This window comes from Typopeltis vanoorti, chromosome 21 (genome assembly GCF_054136105.1).
Source record: "Typopeltis vanoorti isolate ZY-2024b chromosome 21, IOZ_Tvanoo_1.0, whole genome shotgun sequence".
Classification (NCBI taxonomy): Eukaryota; Metazoa; Arthropoda; class Arachnida; order Uropygi; family Thelyphonidae; genus Typopeltis; species Typopeltis vanoorti.
In genome coordinates this window covers 42,292,548-42,313,536 of record NC_143569.1, presented here as the reverse complement: position 1 = coordinate 42,313,536, position 20,989 = coordinate 42,292,548, and the positions used below count along the sequence as shown (strand labels likewise).

The window sequence follows — 20,989 nt, the reverse complement described above, 5'->3', positions numbered from 1 at the left end:
CCATCTTCAGTAAAAATCGTGCCTAAGTAACTGAAATGTTTTACTTATTCCACAGGTTCTCCATTCACAACTCAGTTGACATTTTCAATGATTCTGCTTATTTTCATTGTCTTTGTCTTTTTATTGCTGACCTTCATACCATATCTATTACAACAGTTATTCAATTTAGTCAGAGAATCTTGCAGACTTGTAGCGGATTTATTTAGAAGTATAACATCATCCGCATAAAGCAAAGAGCTGACATTAACATCTCCAATTTTGATATCGGGTTTAATACCACTTTCCTTCATAATGTGATCCATATAGATAATGAATAACAGAGGGAATAATGTACATCCTTGTCAGACACCAGATTTAACATTAAACCATCTTCCTGTACTTCCTTCAATTCTAACTGCTGACTTACAACTCAAACAAAGACTAAGTATTGCTTGATATAATGCCCCATTGACACCATATAATTGCAGCGTATTGAATAGCTTCTCTCTTGGCACCTTGTCATATGCCTTTTCCAAATCGACAAAACTTAAATACAGATCTCTGTTATATTCCCATGCTTTCTCGACTATTTGTCGTAAAGTGAAGATCTGATCCTGACAGCCTCTATTTGGCCTGAATCCAGCTTGTTCTTCACCAAGCTTTTCTTCCACAATTCTTCTCAACCGTTTCTCAAATATACTTGCATAGATCTTGCCAGGAACACTCAGTAGGGAAATACCTCTGTAATTCTCACATTCAGTTTTATTTTCCTTTTTATATATTGGTACTATGAGAGCTCTACTCCAATCATCGGGAATTCGTCCCTCTGTCCAGGCTTTCTGAACTATGCAGTGCAGCCACTGGAAGACTTTTATACCACTATACTTCAGCATTTCTGGTCGAATATCATCTACTCCTGTTGCCTTTCCACATTTCAAGCCTTTGATGGCTTTTTCTACTTCAAGTATGGATATGTATTCCTGACTGCATGCCTGGTCAGTGTTTTTTATCACTGTGCTGTCATCACTGCTTGTTTCATTTAGCAGTTTTTCAAAGTAATTACTCCATTCTTCACGGATATCTTTTTCTCCTGTTTTCATGTCACCTTTATTATCTCTAACTCCTTTTACAGCACTCTTTCCTCCATTCCTAAGCTTCTTCAACAACCTCCAGAATATTTTGCCACCTTCTTGATATTTATTTTCTATATTCTTGCCAAAGTCCTCCCATGACTTTTGTTTAGCTAGTTTTACACACTGTTTAGCTTTTCTTACATTTGTCTCTGTATTCTGTAATAGTAAAAGCTGACTTATTTGGCAAGAACTTTTGATATGCTTTCTTCTTTTCCTTCACTGCCTCTTTAACTTTCTGTGTCCACCAGGGAGTTCTGATTTTTTTATCCTTGCACACAACCTCACCACATGCCTCTCTGCAGAATCAATCAATGTTTTCTTCAGAGTTTGCCACTAAATCTCCAAGGTTTGATTCCTGTTCTCAAACTCTTTAATTTTCTTTTGAATAATCTTTCTGTATTTTAGTCTACAGTTCACATCTGAGAGCTGCTCAACTTTTATTCACTTTAAAACTTTCTTACATGTTATTCTTTTCAATATGAAGTTCAATTTTATCCTGCTCAAGACTAAATAGTGATCACTTCCAATTTCAAGTCCTCTGTACACTCTGGTGTCCTGCACCAGGGAGAAAACATCACTATCAACAATAACATAGTCACTGAGACTTTTCTTATTCCTCGCTTCTTCTCTCCATGTGAATTTGTGCACATTTTTATGTTGGAACATGGTGTTAGTAATAACCAGTCCATATCCTGAGCAGAAATCCAACAGATATTTGCCATTATTATTAGCTTTGCTCTTTTCTCCAAATTTTCCCAAAATATTTTTGTATGTCTCACAATCATTTCCTACTCTGCCATTTAGATCCCCAACAAGGACCAACTTTTCCTTTTTCATTGTGTCAGTTGCTTTTTCTAAAGCATCAAAAAATTCCTCCACTTCTACCTTAGTATAACCTTCTGTGGGACCATAGGCACAAATAAGCCTCATTGTCCAGTTCCCCATTCTCATATTTGCCCACATTACTCTACTTGAGACTGACTGCCATTCAAGAAGATTAGCCTCATATTTTGTGTTGTATACTATGGCTACTCCTTCTTTTCCTTGATTGTCATTGCCTGAATATAACATTTTGTATTTATTGTCAGAAAAATCTCACCAGTTTTGGTCTTTTTTGTTTCAGTCACCCCTATTATGTTGATCTGGTACTTATCTAATTCCTCAGCTAGCTCCATTTCTTTGTCATTCAGGCTGCTTATGTTGATAGTACCGATCTTTAACTCTGGTGATGTTGAGTTGGGGTTTGTTTTCAGATTTGTTCCAGTAGCTGACTTTTCGCTGTTCGCCCTGGTTCCCTGGCGAAAACAACGGGGGCCTTGTTTAACCGGGCAACGCCCCAGCCGGAATGAAAATTTTGTCATGTTGTACCATCATTTTTTATTTTGGTTTAACCAATAAGAATACAATTTGGTCGGCTAAATCTCAAATTGCCAGCCCATCCTCGTTCATTCAGTATCAAAGTATATACCCAACAGGGTGCACCACGCGAAGGTGAGGATTGGACATTAGGTCAGAAGCGCTGGTCGGTTCTCCGCATTCCTTTAAAGGCTATATGGAGGTCTCCTCTCGGTTATACGGCTTTGACCCTTAAGCACCCCTATTATTGTTATTATTATGATGATGAAAATATTATTTTCATCTTTATGCGGATGATGTGATAAAGGTGACATGAAAATGGGAGAAAAAGATATCTTTGAAGTATGGAGTAATTACTTTGAAAAACTGCTAAATGAAACAAGCAGTGGTGACAGCACATGGTAAAAAACACTGACCAGGCATGCAGTCAGGAATACATATCCATACTTGAACTAGAAAAAGCCATCTAAGGCTTGAAATGTGGAAAGGCAGCAGGAGTATATGATATTCAACCAGAAATGCTGAAGTATGGTGGTATAAGAGTCTTACAGTGGCTGCACTGCATAGTTCAGAAAGGCTGGACAGAGGGACAAATTTTCGATGATTGGAGTAGAGCTCTCATAGTACCCATATATAAAAAGGGAAATAAAACAATGTGAGAATTACAGAGGTATTTCCCTACTGAGTGTTCGTTGCAAGATCTCTGCAAGCATACTTGAGAAACAGTTGAGAATAATTGTGGAAGAAAATCTTGGTGAAGAACAAGCTGGATTCAGGCCAAATAGAGGCTGTCAGGATCAGATCTTCACTTTACGACAAATAGTCGAGAAAGCATGGGAATATAACAGAGAAAGGTGCCAAGAGAGAAGCTATTCAATATGCTACAGTTATATGGTGTCAATGGGGCATTATATCAAGCAATACTTAGTCTTTATTTGAGTTGTAAGTCAGCAGTTAAAATTGAAGGAAGTACATTTCCACATTATGAAGGAAAGTGGTATTAAACATGATATCAAAATTGGAGATGTTAATGTCAGCTCTAACATCCAGAATCATTGAAAATGTCAACGGTGTTGTGAACAGAGGAACCTGTGGAACAAGTAAAACATTTCAGCTACTTAGGCACGATTTTTAGGGAAGATGGTAAATTAAATAAGGAAATAGACAACAGAATCAACATAGCTGGTATGGTCAATTGAATAAATTCATGTGTAATAAGAGAGAAAATAGTCGGAACACTAAATTAGCTGTATACAAGACAGTGTTCAAACCAGTTTTAATTTATGGATCTGAGAGCTGGGTCAGAAGTAAAACACTTGACCAAAGACTAGAGACTGCAGATATGAGAGTCCTGGGAAAGATTATTAGCGTGAACAGATGTCATGAAAGGCAATATCATATTAAAAACGGGGATATTAGGAAAGAACTTGATATTGTCAGCATCCAGGAATGCGTTAGCAGAGCTAATTTCAGGTGGTATGGTCACTTAAATAGAATGGGAGAGGAAAGATTAGCAAAACAAGTTGGCGAGAAATCGACTCAGAGGAAGACCAAAATATAGGTGGATTGATACGATACAAGTGACTTAGATGATAGAAATATAAGGTCTGGTAATGTTGGAGTCTTGACAAGTAACAGACTGATTTGGAGGAAAATTGTAGATAGGAAGTTAGTAATGATGTAAATTTTTCATGTAGTACTATCATATCCTGTAAACCCCTTGAGGGTACATGGCAGGAATTTGATGATGATGATGAAAATATAATTTTAGATAGGGGATGTACATCACCATAATTATCCACTATTGGCCACAAAAGTCGAGTGGTAAATTATTGATTTAGGCCATTCAGTTTTTGAAATCACATGACCTTGCTTCGGATCGCAAACACAACTGCTGGACGTCCTTGAATTTGATCACTCGTTCGAAGTTCTGCATCACTGTTGCTTGACTCGGAGCTCACATTTGTGGGGAGATCTGTTTCCTCTTGTTCTGGATCACTGTCTGCCTAATCATCTAATTCAGATCCTTTGTTATCCATTATTTCCTCGAGCATTTGTTCTAGTTCGCGTTCAGTCAAGAACCGTGTTACACCCCTGCTTTGGAGTCTTGGTCTGTCCATGGTGACTGATAAATTCAAACTGATCTCTCGGGTCACAAGAAAAGAGTCGTGAATCCCTTATATTGTTTAGATTGGACATCCAGAGTTATGATGACGCAATGTGATATAAACCTGAACATGTGAAATCGTACATGATGTAACTGATGGGCAGGTGTTACGATATACTAATATAAATTCCCTTTTTTATTCATGAAAGTCAACTATCCTCATGAATAATGAAGCTGAAGGTTCAAATTTAACTACAGTACAGTCTGATAATGAATTTGAAGCATATATGATTATTTTCGGAATTTTTAATTTAGCGATATAAATATACATCAATGGAATTCTGGGTTCACGTGTGATCGGTGTATATTTTCATTGATAGGACTCAAAGTGTTAATGGACTAGATTGTAAATATTCCTCGTCATCATCCCTCTTTCAAAAATTGAGTTCAGTATGAGTTCCAGTAATATAGAAAAACACTGACATTATATGTTGATATCAGGTGTTGATCTAGGAGAGTACTCAGTCACTCCTAAAGTCAGCAAAACAAGGAAAATTGAGGGAAATGATAAGAAATAGAACACAGGTGGAACTATACACAAAGCACACAAAACAACATAAATAGTACAAATGCAAAGAATAATGGGAGACAAAGAACAGAAGTAGAAAAGTATGAAATTATAAATATGAAAATCTAGAATTAACATTTCAGCTTTGAAATGTTTTAACTTAATATCACTTTCCTGAAATCATCATAAATAACTAAATATATGTGGTTTGCATACCATTAAAATTATAAATAGCCTAAAATTTAGTCATTCCACATTAGACAGACTGCTTAATTGGTAATCTACAATCACAAGGAGGCAAGAGACACAGGTAAACAGTTACCTGCATTAGTCCAGTCTAAAGGGAGGAGAAAGGTGATGTGATTGGCACAAGCCATTTTTCTCTTATTGGACAGAAGACCTAAATGGTGGAAATTAGGTCTATGCCCTGTTAGGAAGCTGCCTTGTTGACATCAGCTGTTCATCACTTGTTCTTTCTTTCTCTCTCTCTCTCTCCTTAATTGGAAGTGAACAGTCATAAAATTTATATCTTTTTTCCTGCCATTTTTGCCTTATTAGGGAGAAAAAAAAAAATCTCTAATCTATATTGGTTTGAAAATAATTTTATATATTACCAGCTTGATCTTTGGCTGATTTCTGCCATAATCCATATTTGTTCAGCCTACTCTGTTACTATACTTATTCTGATATCTGTTTTTATATTTAATTTTCTTTGCAATTGTCACAAAAATTAGTTGGTATTTTTTGTTTTCTTGTATATATAATTTGTGTTTTATTGAATTTGACTTAAAAATTCTTGAAGACTTGTAAGAATTTTCAAATTTTAAGATCATCACCTCTGTAGCACATTTGGAAGAATGATAGGACATGCACCTCTCAGTTGAAAAAGACCTGGGTTTCATTCACACCGGGACAAGAGAGAATCTTATATGGTCTTTTTGAGTTGAAGGCATGTTAGCTGCTCGGGTTCCTCCTATAAAACAAACACAATGGCCAAAGAAGATGCAATTACTAGACAAAAATACTGCATATAGTATGTGGTGAATTTTGCAGTTTAGAGTGTGGATTGTTGCTAAAATATTTTATTTGTTCTGTAGGTTCTTCATTGAGAATGCAATCGATGTTTTCCATATTTGTCTGTTTTCATGCAAAATTTGTTACAGTAGTTATTCGATTTAAAGAATCCCAAACAGAAGTGGTGAATTATTTAAGAATATTACATCATCTGCATAAAGAGCTAGCTTGAAATATCTCCTCTGATAATTAGGTTTGCTCTTTTTAATGTGATCTACATAGATGATGAATAAGACTAGAGATTGTGTATATAACTCCTGTTTTATGCATGGATTTTACATCAAAACACCTTCCAGAACCTGTAAGTCCTAACTGCTGACTTACAACTTAAATCTGGAAAAAAAAAATGTATTGCACTTCATAATGTCCCATTTAGCTCATATTATAACCAAGCATTTTGAACCTTTTTTTCCTTTTTCTTAGCACTAAAAGTAATGACATCTCTTGTCTATACATTTTCCTACAAATGAATAGGGTGTTAGAAAAGATCAGTAGAACTTTAAGGCTCCTTAAGGATATTGACAGAAAAAAGTTAAAATATTTTGGACACATCAATAGGATGAAAGGAGGACTTTTCAGAACAGAAATAGAAGGTATAAAGTTCCTGGAAAAAGAGGAAGGGGTAGGCCGTCAATGAGGTGGATGGATGGTGTGTGTGGAGTGACTAATCATTGACTGATCTTCAGAGAGTTGAAGCCTCCAGAAAAGCATATAATAGAACTACATGACAAGGCCTGGTGTGGTACATCACCAACCATCAGAGTGACCATACGGTATCTGTGGATGCCCAGTGAACATATATATATATATATATATACACACCTAAACCTCTTTTTATGCGATAGATACATTCCTAAAAATTACGTGTAAATAGAATTCGCGTAAAAGAACTACTGACTCCATAGAAAAAATGAAGATTGGTTCCAAACCTGAAATATAAGCAAAATAATGAAAAAAAATAAATAAATAACATTAAATTCATTATGATCATAAGATTTTTATTTACGTTTCATGGAGAACACACATACATATAATGAATTTTAATAACTTAAAAAAAAACATTCATTTCAATTGTTTGCTAAGGATTCTATAAAAAAATTATGTTATTCACTATCAGTTTCTGACAATAAACGCGAAAGGTTTTGTTTTCGTGAGACTGTAATATCACTAGAACTACTTGATATGGTATTATCGTCATCGACTTCCACCTCAACTTGTGGAATTCTTCTTGTCATGTCTTGAACTAAAGTACCACTGGTTGTTTCAATAGTTTTAAGCATGAACTCAGTTATTAATTGCTGTGTTGATGTTTTAGATAAGTCGCGATATAATTCTCTGTATGAAGACATTATTAACAACTTATGCTCACGAGAAAACTTCCCAGCACGTTCTTCATTTTGATAATGTCGGGCAAAATAATTGCCTAAATTACTGGCCAGTTTAAAACCTTTAATTATATCAGCAATAAAAGTAGGATTATCTTGATCATTATCATTAACTTCTTCGCTAAGAGGTTTATCAATTAACAATTCTTCGATATCTGCCGACGTAAAATTGTCGAATCCTTCTCTGCCAATTTCACATGCCAAACTTATTATATTGGGGAATTCTGCAGCATGGTTGAAGGGAACAGGAGTATTCTCTTTAACACATGCGGGCCAAATAGCTTTCCAGCATGCATTCATAGTTTCTGGTCTCAATTCAGATAACGATAACCGAACCTGATCAATACAATCCATAACTGAAATTTTTTTCCATGCATCCATAACTGACAGCGTTTCATCATCATTTAGCTTGTTCAAAACGTACTGAAATGTTCGTCTGACATAATATGTTTTAAAAGTCGCAATTATACCCTGATCTAGAGGTTGTAGCAAATATGTGGTATTGGGCAGTAGAAAAAAAAAAATTGCACATTTGGGTGTTCTATGGCAAGATGACTGAGTGCGTTATCAAGAATCAAAAGCACTTTAAATGGGAGACCCTTGTCATTCAAATAGCGTCTAACTTCTGGCACAAAATGTTTATAGAACCACTCAGTGAAAATATCAATGGTCACCCAAGCTTTTTTGTTGGCCATCCAGTGAGCTGGCAATTTTTGAAAATCTACACCTTTCTTTGGCCGTGGTCTTAATAATCGATTTATGAGCAGTGGTTTTAACATCTGATCTCCTAAAGTGTTCGAACAGAATAGGAGTGTTATGCGATCCTTTGCTGCTTTGAACCCACCAACAGTTTTTTACATTTTTGATAAGTAAGTTATGTTGTGTTTTTTTTTTTTTTTTTTTAGAAAAAGCCGGTTTCATCCATATTTCAAACTTGTTCACAAGTGTAACCTCCATCTTTAATTGTTTTAGCAAGTTTTTGTGGAAATGATTTAGCAGCTGTTTCATCAGCAGAAGCCGTTTCACCTTTAATTTTTATATTATGAAGAGCATGTCTTTTAATAAACTTAGGCCAACCATTGCTTGCATGAAATTCATATATTTTCCTCGATTGAGATGAAGTATCTGGCTGCAGTTTTTTAATCTGTTCATAAAATGAACAGATTAAAAAAAAGATAATGTACAAAATTCTTTTTTGTACATTATCTTCTATCCACATCACTAAAGCTTTTTCGGCCTTTTCTAGAATAATATCTCTTGTTGATAATTTCGCACTCGAATTTGTACCAGAACATACCGCTTTTCTAATAGTCTCTTCATTTTCTTTATAGATCTGACAGTTGATTCACGGACTCCAAAATGCTTACCCACAGCCGTCGGACCTTCCCCAGTTTGAAGACTATCTAAAATTTGAATTTTTATATCCAAGGAAACGGCTTTCCATTTTTTTTTTAGTTATCGGCAACATCATGTGAGGGCTGGATTAAAATCTTCAGTTAATGAAATGAAAGTTTGAAAATTACATATAGCTTACCATTTATTATTTCTTGATTTTATAACGCAATTTTTATTTTGATTTCACTTAAAAAATGCAAATACAAAAAATGCGGTAACTTTGTTGTCTACTCAAACACCAAATTCAAATTGCTAAGAACTGCTTTTTTTATGCTCAATCAGTTATGTATTGTAATTCGGGGAATTCCCAATAAATGAAATTCGTAAGAATTTAGAGTTTTCTTAATTGAAACGAGAATGCAATTCTACAAAATTCTCAGAATTTTCTCGAATTACGGATTTTTTCCTAACTTAGACTTTAGGTTGGTCACGTAAAAGTGAATAAAAATCGCGTAAAAAAAGATTATTTTTGATATCCCAATTCGCGTAACTTCGAATTTGCGTAAAAAAAATTCGCATAAAAAGAGGTTTAGGTGTGTGTGTGTGTAGCAGCTGAAACCTACTTCATCCTCAGATTTAGAAAACCTAAATAAGATCCTTGTTATTCCTAGATTGTCTTAAAGTAAAAAAATTTGGTTTGCTTTCCATGTTTAACCTAAACCCAAATTGTTCTTTTTCAAGTTTCTCTTTTGCAATTTTTCTTAGTCTCATCTCACTTATTTTCAGATGCATCAGTCTGAAAATTGAATAGTGGTTAGCAGTACATCATCACATCCTATCTTGTGCCTTCCTTTTTATTTCTTCATAGATCTTAGTTCTGGTTATTATGTTGTTTATAAATAAAATGCCTGGTCTTCCTCTTGACTTCTTTCCTTCTGCAATTCCCCTCCATTTTTGTAAGCAGTCTTCCATGCTGCAGGTGGTGTCCAATTAGGCTTTTCTTCTCTTAGTATCTGATTGGCTTTTATCTTCTGTGATGAGACTCCCAAGGTATTTAAAGGAAGTTGGCTGTCGTATTGGATTGTTATTATTTCCCAAGTTTTTTTAATTTAATAAATTAATTAGTGACCAGGGAGGTGGTGAGGAAGGGTCATCAGTTAAGTAAGTTGCTCACTTATGTACACAAGCATTCTGAGGGAAGTTTTAGATGTATCATCCCAAATATTGGAATAGTATTCTAAGGTTGGGCAGATATGAGATTTATCAAGTGTCAAGAGTTGATCAGAAGAGAAGTACTGTTTGGAATGGAAAAAAATACCAAGTTTTTTGGGGCCTGAAGAAGCATGTACTTGATGTGTTCATGACAGAATAGACCGGATATGAATTTGTATTTGAGCTTCTTGGGGCTTGTAGAGATTAAATATGACCCTTCTATTTCTCCAGTCTACCTTGGTTATTTTTAAGATTTCAAATATTCAGTTTCATTGAAGACTATTGAAGAGTTTCTCCGGGTCAAGAAAAACTACTAAGTATTCTTATTTTTCTCAAATCTTCTTTCATGTTCTGAGAGCTTGGATTGCATTTCTTTCCTTTGTTGTTTCTTAGTCCCAAATTGGTCATTTTTTTTTTTTTTTTTGTATAATTTTTAGTATGATTTTCACACGTTTGCATTATTCATTTTAGGAACAGGAACCAGACCATTATGTAAAGCCTTTTGGATGATTCCAGTTTCATATATATCCATTATGATCTTGAATATGTATGACTTCAATTGAATTATTTCGGTTTTCTGACCACATTTTTATTAAAAAAGACTGTTTTTTAAAACTAAACAAGTACTAAAAAACAAATCCGACAAGTTTCGTTAGTCGTTAGACTAACATCTTCAGGGGTAAAGATAACTAACAGTTTAAAGCGCAAACTATAAGAAATTACGGAAAAAAAACAAGTTCATTTGTTGGTATTATGAACATCAAAAAAGTTCGTTAAAAAACTGAATAACAGATCTATACAACCATTAATACGTGTTAGCTGGAAACAATGCTATTTGATGTTGCGTTCTGTGGTTCACTTTCACTGTGTCCGAGGTCTGAACTGGGTAAATTTTTGATAAACGCTGACCAAACTTGATTTAAAATCAAACCTTGATTTTTGTTGCATTGCGTAGGAATTTGGATCATATTTGCTGCCTCTTTGAATTTTCTTGCGAAACAGTTTTTATCAATGTAGGACATGTTTGTTCTGTCCCAGAGTACATCATGACCAGTAGAAGTTGTGCGAAATGCCAAACCAGACTTATGTTCTCTCTTTTTTTTGTACGTCCTTTTGATGTTCGCTCATGCAGATTTCTCCCGATCTCCCTGTCTGGCCTGCGTAGCAGATGCCACAGGAACAGTGAATATTGTAAACTCCTAGTTTTTTCATTGGGTGATGTGGAGGTTTCAGAGGGTGAAGAGATTTTGATATCTTTTCAGGTGGTAGGAAAGTCACTTTTATGTTATACTTGTAGAGAAGTTTTGCTAATAGCGAAGCCAAATATTTGGCTCTGCTATGTGGACGATATCTTCATCATTTGGCCAGGAAACAGCACTAGAACATCTGCATGAGCGAACATCAAAAGGACGTACAAAAAAAAAGAGAGAACATAAGTCTGGTTTGGCATTTCACACAACTTCTACTGGGTCATGATGTACTCTGGGACAGAACAAACATGTCCTACATTGATAAAAACACTAAAAAACAAGTACTAAAAAACCGATTGAACTTCTTAACCACAGAAACTTCCTCATGATTATTAGGTATGACTTTGTTATATTTTCTGAATATTTTATTAATTCTAAGGTAATATTATCAACCCCTGATGCCTTATTAGCAGACAGTTCATATAGCATCCATTCATATTCGTCTTGTTTCATCTATAGCCTCTTGGATCTCCTGTCTAGATTTTTTTCATTATAGGGTTCTTTAAAATACTCCTTCCATCATTCAGAAATTTGTTCCTTATCTGTAGGAATGCTAATGTGTTCTTAAATTTTACCATTTTTTGCTGTTTGTTTTGTTGGCTCATTATTGTCATTTGAAGAGGTGTTGTATTTATTCTTTCATCTGTTTTGTTTAGAATGTTTTTAGTGATGCATGGCTTTTTTTATTTTATTTTCTGAACTGTTCTTTAATTCTATGTAGTCATTGATACATTGATGATTTGCATCCTTATGATTCCATTTTCCTTCTATGTCTTTCTTTCTTCTCTCTCTCCCCCTCCAATTTTGATGCTTCATTGGTCTTCTTTGTATTAGATTCTATGACTTTCCTCTACTTCTATTTCTTCGTATATTCTACTTGGACTTTTTTCTTAGTTCTGACAGCTTTTTAAATTTCAATAAAACCAAATTGTGGTTACTGTTGTGTCTGCTCCAGAGGTGATACTTAAATAATTTTACTTGATATTTAAATCTATTTCTTGTCATAATCTATTTGGTACCCTCCTATATCTTCCTGGCAGTTTCTAAATATACCTTCTTTTTTGTACCTCAAATCAGGTGTTGGTAATTATCAGGTTAAATTGGTGGTAGAACACTAAAGTCTATCTTATCTTTCATTTTGGCATTCAAGCCCATATGTTCTGACCATTTATCATCTTTTCTTTCAATCACTGCATTCCAATTGCCCATGACAGTAAGATTATTTTAACTTTTGGTGTGTTTTCAAATTCTCAATATCTGCATATACTCTTTCAACTTCAACTGTGATCACCAATAGACACATGTGCTTGTATTATTATTATATGTGTGGGTTTTGGTCCGTATATCAGTCAGTATAGACGAAGCCCTTTGGTCAGAAAGACCTGGGTTCGATTCCCATCAGTGATGTAAGGAACCTTTATCTGGTCTCTTTCGATGGAAGCTGAGTTATCCAATCTCATGCGGAGGTAGGGTTTTTCATCTTCTAGAACAGGCATACCGGCTCCGTGAACACACGCATCTGCAGACATAGGGCTAACCACCTTATCCTTGGGTTATGGTTGCGAGAATACTTACCTTGACACTGTAAAGGTAGAAGAGGAGAATTAAGTAAAGTAAAGATTCCTCTCCTTCATTCCTTATTGAGAACTATTGCAATTTCATTTTTGCTGTCTCATCACCTGAATAAATGATTCTGTACTCACCACTCCAAAAGTCTCTAGTTTCACTCCATCTCATATCACTAATTCCTAGTATGGCTATTTTTAATTTAACCATTTTCTCTTTAGGTTTTCTAACTCCAGTATATTGGAGGGATCTCATATTCCACATCCCCTGTACAAGGAATTTGGTGGTTTAAAACTTGGGAAGCCTTTTTCCTTTCCCTGTCATCCACTAGTATTGAGTCACTATGCACTTTTATTATCTCTTAGAACTAATCAGTAAGCAGTATGGATTTGTCTTCATGATTTGTCTGCCTACCACAAAATATTCTTCACACTATTCTCACTTATGGGTGATCTGATAATCAGGATGAATGTGTTGCTGTCCCAATATCCAGCTGGCTGTAACTTATTTAATAGCAGTTACATCTCATCTCACCACTTCCTGTTGGTAAATCTGTCTCAGTGTCTACAACTGCTTATTTATAAGTTTCCATATTTATTCACAGTTAACTTCTATATCCAGAGGTGATTCTCCTATCTGCATCCTGGGGATGTGTTTGCAGCATGAGACCCTTGGCTCAGGTTCTTCTGAGTTATATTTGCATAAATCATACTTCAGACACTCAGTATTGAAATTCCCCTGTAATTGTCACTTTCACTTTTCTCTTTTTATAGATGGGTCCACTGAGTGTTCAATCTAGAAGTCAACCTTCTGACCAGATCTATTGTGTAACAGAGTGTAGCTACTGTAAAACTTTTATATCTCCATATTTGGGCATTATGAGATAGTTTTGATTTAAAAAGTGTTTCCATTGAGACATTTCCATCTCATCTGATGAAATGTCTGTGTGTAAACATTGTACTGCAAAATTACCATATTTCATGGATAAGTGAATTGATGAATCTGGTCTCGATCTAAATCATCATAAAAGGAGTATTATTATTATAATACAGCTATATTGCCTGCTTCAGTTTAGGAGTGCCCCTGTTTAAATGTCATTGGCTATTTACTCATGGGTTCTTAGGGCATTATGAGTGTAGATGTACTAAAAAGTATATGTAGCTTAAGGAATAGAAATTGCACATACCTTTTTCTGGGTGTTGTGGCTTTTCCTCTGTCTGCGATGTCGAGAACTGCAGAGTGTGTGTGTGGGGGGGGTAGGCAGTTTGGTAGAATAAGTTAGAAAAACCCGGGTTTTTTTTTTCGTAATATATAGAAACATATACTTTTATATAGGGTGGGGAAAAAAGTGAAAGGGTTAATTTTTTAAAATAAGGTGGGGGAAGGGGAAAGGTGGTTGACGGGGTGTGGACCGTTTCGACTATTCGTGGTCATCATCGGAACATATTGGGAAAGTGGAAGCTATGTCAGGTCGGGTGGGTGCTTCAGAGGTGTTTGTGTTGTCTCCTATTGGTCGGGATTGTGACCTCAATTTAATGTTGTGAAGCTTCCAAACCTCGGAGATTATGTAGGGCCTGTGTACGTTGATCGAGTTCGCGTCACACTTTATAGCTATTGTTTCCGATATTCTGAGCATTGTTTCATTGTCTTGTCTGTCTATTATGATGGCCTTGTCTATCTGCGGGGTGTGTTTTTGTTCAAGGGCGTGAACAGCTATTTCCGTTTTTCCTGTGCTTTGTATACGATTTTTCTTTTTAATGTTGCGTTTTTTAGTGTTTAAATGTTCTGGAATAGGGATGTTACAGTCACGGAAGTGTTCTTGTAGTCTAGCCCATAAAGACCTGATGGTGGAACCTGTGTAGGTGATGTCACAGTCTGTGTCACATCAGGTCTTTATGGGCTAGACTACAAGAACACTTCCGTGACTGTAACATCCCTATTCCAGAACATTTAAACACTAAAAAACGCAACATTAAAAAGAAAAATCGTATACAAAGCACAGGAAAAACGGAAATAGCTGTTCACGCCCTTGAACAAAAACACACCCCGCAGATAGACAAGGCCATCATAATAGACAGACAAGACAATGAAACAATGCTCAGAATATCGGAAACAATAGCTATAAAGTGTGACGCGAACTCGATCAACGTACACAGGCCCTACATAATCTCCGAGGTTTGGAAGCTTCACAACATTAAATTGAGGTCACAATCCCGACCAATAGGAGACAACACAAACACCTCTGAAGCACCCACCCGACCTGACATAGCTTCCACTTTCCCAATATGTTCCGATGATGACCATGAATAGTCGAAACGGTCCACACCCCGTCAACCACCTTTCCCCTTCCCCCACCTTATTTTAAAAAATTAACCCTTTCACTTTTTTCCCCACCCTATATAAAAGTATATGTTTCTATATATTACGAAAAAAAAAAACCCGGGTTTTTCTAACTTATTCTACCAAACTGCCTACCCCCACACACACACACCACACACACACTCTGCAGTTCTCGACATCGCAGACAGAGGAAAAGCCACAACACCCAGAAAAAGGTATGTGCAATTTCTATTCCTTAAGCTACATATACTTTTTAGTACATCTACACTCATAATGCCCTAAGAACCCATGAGTAAATAGCCAATGACATTTAAACAGGGGCACTCCTAAACTGAAGCAGGCAATATAGCTGTATTATAATAGTTTATAATGAGGAGTAACATGGGAGTTTTCCCAGAAATAATATACATAAAAGGAGTATTTTTCAGCATCATTCTTTTCTTCATTTATCTGTGCAGTGCAGATAATGTAGTAGTTGAAGTGTCCTCTGATTTAATCTACACATTCTAGGTGATATTGCTTTTAAGTCCATGATGAAATGTGTAATCCTCTGGTTTACAATGAAGCCTATTCTCTGTGATTCCCCCCCCCCCCCCCATCCTTTTTTCTGGGTAAGGTAGTCAGTCCTGTGTTTCAGTGATTCTGTAATTTCTGCACAGAAATTCTAGAGGATTGATGTTTTTTGTCATTGCAACGTTGCCCCCCCCCCCCCCGGTTCACTGGTTTCAATATGAAACCATCAAGAACTTGCTTTCTCTCTCTCTCTCTAAATGACCTAGCTATGAAAACATTGCATTGGACTTAGTATGAATATAAGTGGTGTTGCGTGAGTTTTAATAGTACATATCCGTCATTGCATAATATCCTTTTACATCCCTTTTAGTTATGTAGCTTTAAGTGAATCGTGTAATTTATCAGTGGCATATAAAAGAATAGGATAAAATTATATTTGCATGTAGCTTATTTTATTAGCTTTGCTCAAATTTCATATGCTTTTATTATTTTTATTTATTTTATTTTAGGAACCTTTCAGACTTTGCTGATGATTCCTTTATGCAAAGAGAACATCTCAAAAGTTCTATGCCTGTAAGCGGCTTCAGAAGCAGATCCCCACAAAGAATGTTTGAGGTTTCTCCTCAGATGTTTGAGAGAGGTATGTCTAGAGGTGAAATTCAGTCAAGAATGCCAGAAGAAAGGTATTCCTTCAGTGAAAGAAATCCATCCTCTTCAAATATGTCTGATATGGCCAATATTTTTTTATCTCAGATGCAAAATAGACCAGCTTCTGGAGACTATGAAAACAATATGCATTCTGCTGCTGCCAGCTATAACAAAAATTTTGCTCCATTGCGTATAAATATTAGAAATGAATCTGCTATTGAATCCCAGAATATGAGAAATCCAGATAGGTTTCCCTTTGAATCAAATGAAGCCTACAGTAGAAGAGATAACTCTTCATATGGAATGCACAGCAGAGATCCACCTTTTCCAAATGACGAAAGAAATATGCTTTTTGAAAGACGTGAGCAGATGAATATACCTTCTCAAGAAATAATCAATAAGTGGAATTCATCAGAAATGAGTATCAGAGAAAAATCTGCATTATTTTCCAGTGACAATAGGAAGTCTTTTCCTTTTGAGGGTGGCTTTAGAAGAAGTCCTGCTCCTATGGATAGATCTGAAGGCCAGACGCCTAGTTGGATGAACCAGAACAATAGGGGATTTTCAGGGGAGATGTTTAACCGAAGGGAGTCATCTACATCAGAATTATATGACAGAAGAAGTCCTCAAAATATGGATCAATTTAACAGAATGAATTTTGAACAAATTAAATCATATGGAAGACCAGATGAAATGTTAGAAGAGAAATTTGAAAAGAGCATCCTTTCTAGTGGATTAGTGGAAAGAAGAGATTTTTCACTTCATAAGCAAAGCCCTGATTCATCATTCTATGAGAAGAGACGTTCCTTAATGCAGGAAGAATATGAAAGAGGCCCAGTGAGAACATCTGATAGAAGTTCCGATCCATCTGGAATGTTTACTAGAAATTCTCCACAGATGTTGAGTAATAAAATGGAAGAAAAGCCATTAGGTATGTAACTTTGCCTTTTTAATATCTGTTAAAAATCACTTTAACCCTCTCGTGCATGAATTTTTATATTCATTTATAAAAAAATTATAATGGCATGATACAGTACCATTTAATCTTACAATATTACCATGAATTCATTAATTTTGCTAAATTTGTGTTCTGTATATGTAAAAAATGATATCCTCAAAAGAAGACTACCACTCTCGAATGTTTAAAGAAGCAGCTACAGTCGCACGCACTACAGATAACCTTAACAGGAACCAAGGTTTTGATACTTCCAGAGATATGGAAAACCCTAATTAGATCTCTGAACACACAAGAAATGAACTTTAATGCTAACTATAGAACGTTTCTTAGCAACAACTAGTAAATCATGTACACGCGATATGTGTATTATTCACGTTCAATGCTATTTTAGTTTTTAACTATAATTTTTAGAATTTACAGTTAAGATCTATTTTGTGATATGTTTTAACCTCAGTGCTTGTACCCTGACAATGCCAACAGCTTAAGTTTGGTGAAACTAGTCGGTATTAAAATACTTATCTGTTTACACTTGATCAATGTTCCCAAATAGTTTTACATTAGTTCTGTGATCAAGAAAATGCATGCTCATTATGAATGATGTCCTCATCTGAGGACATCATACACTAATGCCAACAGACCACAGACATATTTCTGTGGAAATGACTTAGACTAAGGAATTTATTTTCATTGAAAGACATTACAAGTATGACAAAACAGATTATAAGCAATTTATATTTCGCTGAAACACTGCACGAATGATCAAAATTTGGATTACTTAGTGCATACAAAAAAGTAGAACAATTAGAATTTGCAGTAGAGCTGTGTAAATCAAGAACAATCTTATTCTCTTTGCCTCATTTTGTATGGAAAGACTGAAAACATTCCGGACAGATTTACCACAGATGTATCTTGTTTTACTCTTGCAGTGTACATCTCTGCAACGATTGGCATTAGCACCTATTATCTTCTTTGGGAAGTGTCCACCACCATCAAAATGTTTCTCTTGTGGCACAGAGTGAGTTTAGCATTTCTTTAGTGCTGGTGTCTGACTTTGAAGGGCATCCTTGTTTCTTTGTACCTAGCTGAGCTAAACCTTGATATATCAAAGCAGTTGCCACTCTTGATTTGAATTCCAACAAATCCGATTTTTCTTTTTCTTCCCATTTCCAAATGATCCATGCATTACAAACAAGTACGTTCAACATATGGTAAAAAATTCTCATATACCATCGTTTGTTCCTGGTATCATTTCGATACAAAGCCACAAGAGAGTCCATAAAGTCCACTCCACCCATATGTTTGTTATAAACAGCTGTGCTGCGAGGTAGTGGAATTTCAACATACTTTTTTTCCTTTCTGGCTGAACCTCTGACATACACTGATGGGCTCCTTTCTTACGTAGCTAGATACCACATGTACTATTGAGTTATCAACCCATCTAATGACAGTAATGCCATCAGAGGATGTGGTAACTGACATATTTCCTCGTCTTATCTTCTGCAAATCCTTTTCATTTTTCAGTTTCTTGTCAGCACCTTGAAGTCGATTTCTTCTGCATGTACCATGTAATAAATATCATTTTCCTTTAGTTTCTTAATTATAGGGATGCTCATGAAGTTGTCTGCATATACCTTGAAGTTCTTACCAGCAAGATCATGACAAAGCCTAAGTACTACGTTTTCACTTGTACTGAATGAGTCTGAATTTTGTCTTCCAGGATCTGCACCTACATAAAGATTAAAACATAGCCTGAAATGCCTGCCCTCACCCAGATTTTGAAACACCATTTTTTTGGTTTCTTGGGTAAGTATTGTTTGAGTTGTGAACATCCCTTGAATGGAATCATCATCTCATCTACACTCTGAAATTCTTCTGGGCTGACAGCAGCATGGAATGTTTCATGAAACTTGCGGCACCGGTCTTATGTGTATTGCTTTGTCTTTATTTTTGATAGGTATTGTGTTTGAATCAACAAAATGCAAATATCACCTTATGTCCTCCCATCTGTTCACTGACATAGCATAAGCTATTACATCCATGCACAATCCATGTTCAGAAGACCAATACTGCCTTACACATGGGTATTTTATGTATGTCATGACAAGTACGGTTCCAAGGTAAATTTTGAGTTCAGTCACAGTAAGTGCTAAATTATCTTTGCCTTTATGGCATGCATACAGATTAGTTTGTTTCACAATTTCATCCATCGGTTCATCTGGAAACAACTGTGAAAAATAATCTACAGGGCTCTCTCAGTGAATATTTACTTGGTGTTTTCCTCTAAACTGTGGTTTGGTATCAGCAAAGGGATTATCTTTCTCACAAAACCACACTGGTTGGCTCTGCAATGGCATATGACCAGCAACAGCTGTATTTTGCACACTAGCTGGACTTTGAATATTGTGAGTCTGACCAACAGTGGAAGGATGCTGAACATCACTTTCTGTAGGATCATTTTGTAGCTGCTAGTATATAGGATCATCATCAGAATCACTCATCTCCAAACCATCTTCAGATTCCTCCAACAGTTTTTCAATCTCCTCTTCAGTAAGTCTCTTGTGGTAATAGGCTTTTTTTATGCCTGATGGACCTGGCTTTTGGTTATCCATCTGTAAAAGAGATAATGCCAATTAACACACTTACTATTCATTTATGTTTGCAAAAATAAAATAAACGAAATTATAAAAATATTGTACAAGAACTTTCCAACCTCAAAGTATTTGCTGCATAGATTGCCTTACAAACATATTGTCTTTATGTGAGGACAGGTTGTTTTCAAGTTCGTTTTATGAATATGGTAATAAATATGAACAAATTATTCACACTTCATCTGCAAGGTATAACAATATATAAAACCATACTAACCTTTCCAGAAGACTCATAAAATCACCAAATTCAAATCAGCAAAACAGCAACTTTTCACTTCCTCCTTGATACCACCATGCACCGCAGAGAGATTGGTATTCCTGTAACTCTGTTGAAACTCCTGCCATCTGGTGTGGTTTCTAACAACTTTGGTCTCCCTAGATGAGGACTACATGCATACAGTAGCACTAAATTATGAATGAATAATTATTATGAGGGAAAATATATGTGTCCTCATATGATGCCCTTATGCATGAGAGGGTTATGACTAGAATATGAACAAAAAGAAGTCTTAGAAAGCTTTAAGAGTATAGCATTATAGCAAGATTGTTGAGAAACCAATGCATTCAAAGATGAGCGACAATTCAAACAAACTTTTTTGTGAAAAAATATGTCGATGTTTGCTGAACAGTTCACAGTGCTTGGCATAATTGTTCAGAGTTTTCTCTTTTCTTTGTGTGAATAAGACAAATTCATGTTTCAACTTAGAAAATTATCTGTCTCTGAGAGTGGTAACACTATAATTTTTCACCTTTTAAGATTTGTTTCACTTTCATTGGCATTTCTTTCTTCATTACCTTCTCTCGACAACATTTTCATTAGAATTTTTCTAATTAAAATATCACTGAGAGTCAATACTTTCACCTTCTTTGTTTCTGTTGCACAATCTAAGATTTGTTGGTACAGCATTTGTAAGACC

The 20,989-nt window shown here is 35.6% G+C and overlaps 1 protein-coding gene across 2 annotated transcripts in view; it reads left to right on the top strand.

The window, feature by feature from the left end:
• LOC150094785 (uncharacterized) overlaps nucleotides 1-20,989 on the top strand; it is a 173,264-nt gene that overhangs the window by 27,736 nt on the left and 124,539 nt on the right. For both annotated transcript variants that reach the window (XM_090411525.1, XM_090411524.1), the window contains exon 3: nucleotides 16,328-17,397. In XM_090411525.1, the coding sequence (XP_090267651.1) occupies nucleotides 16,328-17,397 (1,070 nt within the window). The remainder of the gene's footprint in view (nucleotides 1-16,327; nucleotides 17,398-20,989) is intronic.